The 6172-nt window shown below is 39.5% G+C and overlaps 1 protein-coding gene across 1 annotated transcript in view; it reads right to left on the bottom strand.

Moving 5' to 3' along the window:
* Positions 1-5943, bottom strand: part of ZNF827 (zinc finger protein 827) — a 77491-nt gene extending 71548 nt beyond the window's left edge. Inside the window, 2 exon segments of the mRNA XM_010288403.1 lie at positions 3114-4124; positions 5901-5943. Coding sequence (XP_010286705.1) covers positions 3114-4124; positions 5901-5943 — 1054 coding nt within the window.
* Positions 5944-6172: the final 229 nt, after the last annotated feature.

Raw genomic sequence — 6172 nt, 5'->3', positions numbered from 1 at the left:
GGAATGCCAACGCTCTCCAAAGCTGAACCATGTTACCTCTTTACTATACTACGTAAACCTCAGCATAAGAAAAAAACTCATGGGCTTCAGCTTTCCTGCATTTATATTGTTGTCTATTTCATGTCACACTGTGTCAATTAGTTGGAAATAGTGACTCCAGTGAGGAGAGAATCAGCCAGTACTTCCCAAAGATGCTTCAGGAACAAAGCTGCAAGCATTATGGGCAAAAAGTTACACCAAACGAGCATTCAGTCAGTAAAAGAAGGTCTCTTTCAAAAACAACATCAGAACTTTAACAGAGATTCCAGGCTTCCTTTTCAATTTCATCCCAAACACAAGCATTTTATAAAATTGGCAATATAAATAGATTGATAGAAAAGTTAGTTTGTGCCACTTTACTATAACCTATGCAAGTAATGATTAGGTCCACCAAACCTGACATGCAGTTTCAGAGATGACTATGCTGTGACAAGCCAGCTTCTTGCCTGTAATAATTCTGAGCAAATAGCTCAACATGGTAGACAAAAGAGTAGCAGGCATGCTCTTGTTATTAACACAGTCCTCTTTAAATAGCCTCCATCTTTGCTGTTCCTTACTTGTCGACATCTAATTAATCTCACTGAGTATTGATCTCATAACCAAAGCTACGTGTTGCTGGTGGGTAAGTGAATCAAATTCGTAACAACAAAGCAAACTCACCAGTGCCTTTAACGTTCAAAGTATGAGAGGGGAAAAAAACACCTCTCAAGCTATGCCTACTGGGAAAAGGCATCTCTCTCTGGGAACAAGACCAAAACCACCCAAGTCTCAGACACACACAAAAACAACACTATAAAATAAAATATTTTTTTTTGCTTTTAGTGCCATAAGGTTGTAGGGGCAAAAAGAATCAGGAATGTGCAACATTTATTGTCATGGCAAAGATACAGGCTTAGCTGCCCTACTCAACTTTTACAGAAGTGAAGTCTTCAAAGGTCACTAAACAGTGACCTCTTTTTGCAAGCTGCATTTCTCCATGGCTGAAGGAATCAAGTAGTACAGCTGTCCATAATCAACACCCAGATATGCTAACTACCAGCTTGTTTTTTATTTTCAGTCGGTTAATTATTTAGAAAGGAAAAATCTTACTGGCATATCAGAAAATGAACTTAAAGAACTTCTGTTATGAACACTGCACTATAAAGTTTGTTTGGATGCCAACTGGCATTGGTCCAGTGCCTATGAACTGAAAGGAAACACCCTTCCTCTTGGGACACTAGTCCCATATACTATAAAAAAATGAGTATTTGTTCCTCGGTTACCAAGGACCTGAGGCAGTCAGCCCCCATTGTTATCTTTTAGCAGCACAGTATGCTTGGGCCTTCAGCAAAGAGAATAGTTGCTAGGAATTTGCAGCATCAGAGCTAGTTTATAAAGTGCCAGTACTACCAGCACACTGCACACTGCTGGTGCAGAGCACTCCCCTAGTATAAGCCGCACAGACAAAACCCACAGTTTGCTGGTCAAACACAGAACCTGGATTTTGCTACAACCATTTACTTTTCCCCAGTAAAAACTTCTGATGTGAACAACTTTTTCTGCAGCAGGAAATAAACTAATAACTTCCAATAAATTTTAATCTTACTCCTTTTCTATACATTGCTGCCTTTCTTATATGAAAGCCAGTCTTCATGGTGAAAGTTACGTTACGTTAATGCCCACAGCCACACTGTTGAGTAGCCAGTGGGTGTACTCCTATTCCCACATGAAAGGACCTTTTCCTGGTTTAGCTTGTTACTCCAAAAAGGACTTGATCTAAACTAATGAAAACCTTAGGCTAGTCCCATGCCAAGAATAGTTTGCCATTTTAATTGCCTTGGTAAAACACACCAGCAAAGCATTTGTAGAACACATGTAGCTCAGACCAAAAAAATGGTACCAGATGCACCTCATCACATCCCTCCCCCTCCTCTTCCAAGGGAGGAGTGAGCATTGCTGTCAATCCAATAGCTTCTACACTGTGGGCTTTCAGCAAGAGCTGCACAAGGAAAGATCAGACCTCATAATATCAATAAACAAAAAGGCTAGGTCAGAAAGACCGCAGTGCCATTATACAATGCCCATGTCAGACTTCACATATGTACACTGGCTTGCTACACCTGTACAGTCAAGATAGTGTTCCTGATAAAACTCAGCCTGATAAAGCTCTAATATACTGAACCACTTTGTGCACCTCATGAAGATAGCTGATAGGCTTCCTTCCCCTCTGCAGCAAAGCGCCACTCCAGGGAGAACACTGATGACACCTGAAGCTGTATGTTCTACCAGAAATAACAAATCCATGATGTGAACTTTTTATAGAAGGAGATAAAAGAAACCTTATTTTTCCTTATTTTGAAGATGTATCATTCAAATTTCCCTGCATAGCTTGACCAGTTCTTGAAAGCTTTTGTTACCAAGACTGTTTCTTCTTATTGCCTATAAGACTGATTCCTTCACTGCTGACAGCTGGAACTGGTGGAGGGTAGTCAGAAGTGTAAAATGGTTCTTGTTGAGAAAATTAGAGAAATGCAGTTTGCCTTTTTTTTTTTTTTTTTTAAACAACGAAGTATTGTAAAATATCAAACTGCTGCAAAAAATTTTAACAAAAAGTGGCAACATCATAATATACTCTGGTAAATTAGGACAGGGTAGTAAGTGATTATACAGAAGTCCATTTGTGATAGAGACAGCAGGAGGGAGAACTATCCCTTGTCCAATATTTCAAAAAGCACTAGTTTTGTACCTGCTCACTGATACCATGAGCTCTCTTACAGGGATTCTTTCATCTTCTCCATTAAATATTTTTTCTGGACTTATTCTGAACTTGGTAAGAGGAAAAAATACCATTGTATAGAATTAAAAGAAAGAAGTACTGAACTGTACACTCAGATCTTTCAAATGTGGAAACATTTGTGACAGTTTGGTCTTCAAGCAGTATTTCAAAAAAGCTTTTCTATTGTTTACCTAAACTACCTATTTCTTATTCTCATAATACGTGGACTCAGACCAAATCCAGACCAATGGCAGAGATGTTAAAAAAGCCTATAGCAAAACCAATACATTCTACTTAGCGGCTCAAACTGTATCCATACCTGTACTAGTGGGTTTGGATGCTCTTCCCTTAGGGACTGGCAGTAACAATAATTCCAAAGACTGTGGTGCAGTTGCTTTCTCTTGCTTCACCTCTGAAAGCTGCAGGGGATCGTCAGCAACCAGTGATTTCTTCTTCTCAGCCAACAGCGTGCCTGCAGCCCTTGCAGCAACCTCCTTGAGAAGGGCAGCTGAAGAGGTCATGGAAGCCAGAGAAAGGAAAGAACTAGCTGGAGGCGGGTGCTCCTGCCCAGGAGTCATGCTTCTTTCACTTACTTTCTTAGATAAAGCTGCTAACGTGGAGCTGGCTGACTGAGAACTAAAAGGTGAGGAAAAGGATTCGAATCTTACAGTGTCTTCAGTCCTTGAAAGAGATTTGTCCTGTAGAACAGCATTGGCTGCAGCTTTCAGTTTCAGGATAGCTGAATCAGGGGACAAACCACAGGTGGTGGTTGAGTTTGGCAACCACTTGCCTTGATTCCATATAAAGTGACTACTTGCATTGTATTGGTCACTTTGTTCCTGTTTCTCGGCAAGCTTTCTGGCAAGAACACTTAGCTGCTGGGCATGATGAGCAGGAGGAGAGAAGGAAAGATTTGAGCCAAGATTTACGGGGGACTCAACTCTGCCATTGACTGTAACAGCAGCATCCAGCTTGAGGGAACCAGCCTCCAGTAGCCGCCTCAGATTACTACTCAGTGGCTTATTTGGACCAGGAGGGTCTTCTTCACAGAGAGATGACACATCAGGAGAAAGGTGCTCTTTGCTCGGTAATGTATCTCTTAGTGCCTCATTTTCAATGGATCCCAGCTCCACTGTGTTGCTGCTAGGAGTTGCACTTCCCAAAGAAGTATCTGGGGAAGTGGACTGCTCTTGGATTCTGTCTTCAAGAGACAACTTAAAGTTCTCCTGGACTTCTCCATATGATGCTTCTGAAGGAGTTTCTGAAGAATTTCCAAACCAGCGTTCTTCTTCACTGAGTTCACCTTCCACTTCTTCCTGTCTGGTACCATCTGTGTGGAACCAAGAACAACAGCATTATTCCCAAATCTGGAGTAAAGTAACTTCTTAGCTTGAAGTATGCCTGGCCTCTGCATGACTCTCCTAAATAGTCACTTAACATCCCCCTAAAGTACATGAGTTTGGCATCAGCCTGGATTGAGTGACCAGGAAAAAGTTTTTCGAAAATGACTAAGTCTTTCTTTGAAGACAAAATCATGACAAGCCTGTCATCTTTCAGTCAGCATAGCTAAAACAGCAACAATACAAATATAAAATGTTTATTCATATATTGCAAATATTTCATTATCAGTATAGTCTGTACGTCCTGCAAAATATTATTAACTCTGTGGTATAAGGCAGAGATTTAACAGGTACAGAGATTACTGGATACTTGTGTCTTTGTACAGCTAGCACAGGCATGCCTTCAAAAGCAGATCAGGTGTGTATCTACTCGAAGTAGTTTCTTCCAGTGTCTTTAAATCTCAGCCCAATCCTGCAGTGACCCCTATCTAAAGTAAAATAAAATTTGTACTGATAATACACAATTCTTTCCTGAATAGCTGAAATGACTAATACATGAATGAGGCTAAAGCTCTCATCTCTCCAACTATTTGGGAAAGGAGTATCATACACACAAAACTAATCTTCAGGGTTTTTTTCTTCATATAGACACTACTGGCTCGTCATTTGTTTGTCACTCTTCATTAACATTAAAGTTTTAAACACCATCCTAAACTGAACTTAGTTTAGCTGAAAAGGGGGAAGAAAAAAAAGTGTTGGTCTCAAAGCAGTTAGTTACATTTTTTTCCTCTCTGGTCACTGCAACACATCTAGTCCCTCCCGAGACCTAACTGACAGAGTTTAAAGCACTGTGACCCTGGATTGCTCTTCCTCCTGATAGGTATTCAAAGTCATACAGACATGACCAAGACTCTTTTTGCAGTCTTGCTGGCCAATCAGAACATAGTTAAGAACAGCAGCAGTGCTAGAATTAAATTCATGTTATCTTCTCTTGGCAGATACCTCTCACATTTCTTGCTCTAGACTCCATGTCCCAAGCTACAAAAGAATCTTTGGAATCATACTACAGCAAAACAAAAGGATTTCATGTAACCCTCCACTGACATTCCGCAAATAAGCACACATGATACGTACTGTATCTATGATCATGTATTATTCCCAGATTCCCTATTTAATTCCAGCAAATTAAAAAACTTTGAGAGAAGCTAATGAATAAAAACTTAGATTTATATTATTGCTTTGATCCAATGAATTCAGGGAGGAAAACCCCAGCCAGATGTATGATGAATTTAGACATACCAACATACACTCTGAAAGCAAAGATTTTTTTTTTTTTTTAATTTTTTTTTTTAATGTATACAGAATATGAGGAATAGTCTCTCACAGTAAGTCCCTTGGCTCAAAACCCTTTGGAAAAAAAATTCACCAATGTTTTAAGAGCCCACAATAAAACCACTCAGTTACCTTAGATTCAAGCAGAAAAAGGCTAGAATGTTTCTGATAAAAAATGAACAAAAGCCAAGAAAAACTTACCTAAAATTATTTTGATATTAGCCAAGTTAATATCACAGACACAGCAAGATTAACAATAACATGCACATTCAAATAAAGATAGATGCTAATCAGTTGAGCCAGCACTTACGAAGGTTAAAGGAGAACTGAATGTATTCCCTTTTCACCCTGTGAACATTAAAGTAACCTGAGGCATGTCTGTAGAGTTGAGTGCACTCAGACGAGAGATCCATCCACTTGCCCCAGGTGTAAGCAAGTTGCACTTCGCCTATTTCTCTCTCTGTCTCTTCTCCCCATCCATAAATAGAGAAGGAGAATTGCATTTCCCTTCACTCAGTCATCCAAAAATTACAGTTTGTGAGATATTTAAGCATAAATGATTACAAGAGGAAGTGAGTTTACTGTTTCAGATAAATCTCCAGCTTACTAAATGCCCAAATTTCTCTGTTCCTTGATGTGTACCTCTATTTCTTAATGTTGATACGATTCCTAGTTGCAACCAGCCTTTAAAATAACAGTTAAGTAA

Source organism: Phaethon lepturus, unplaced genomic scaffold (genome assembly GCF_000687285.1).
Source record: "Phaethon lepturus isolate BGI_N335 unplaced genomic scaffold, ASM68728v1 scaffold15010, whole genome shotgun sequence".
Lineage (NCBI taxonomy): Eukaryota > Metazoa > Chordata > Aves > Phaethontiformes > Phaethontidae > Phaethon > Phaethon lepturus.
Note: the sequence above shows the minus strand (reverse complement) of the source record. Positions and strands in the feature narration are given on the sequence as shown.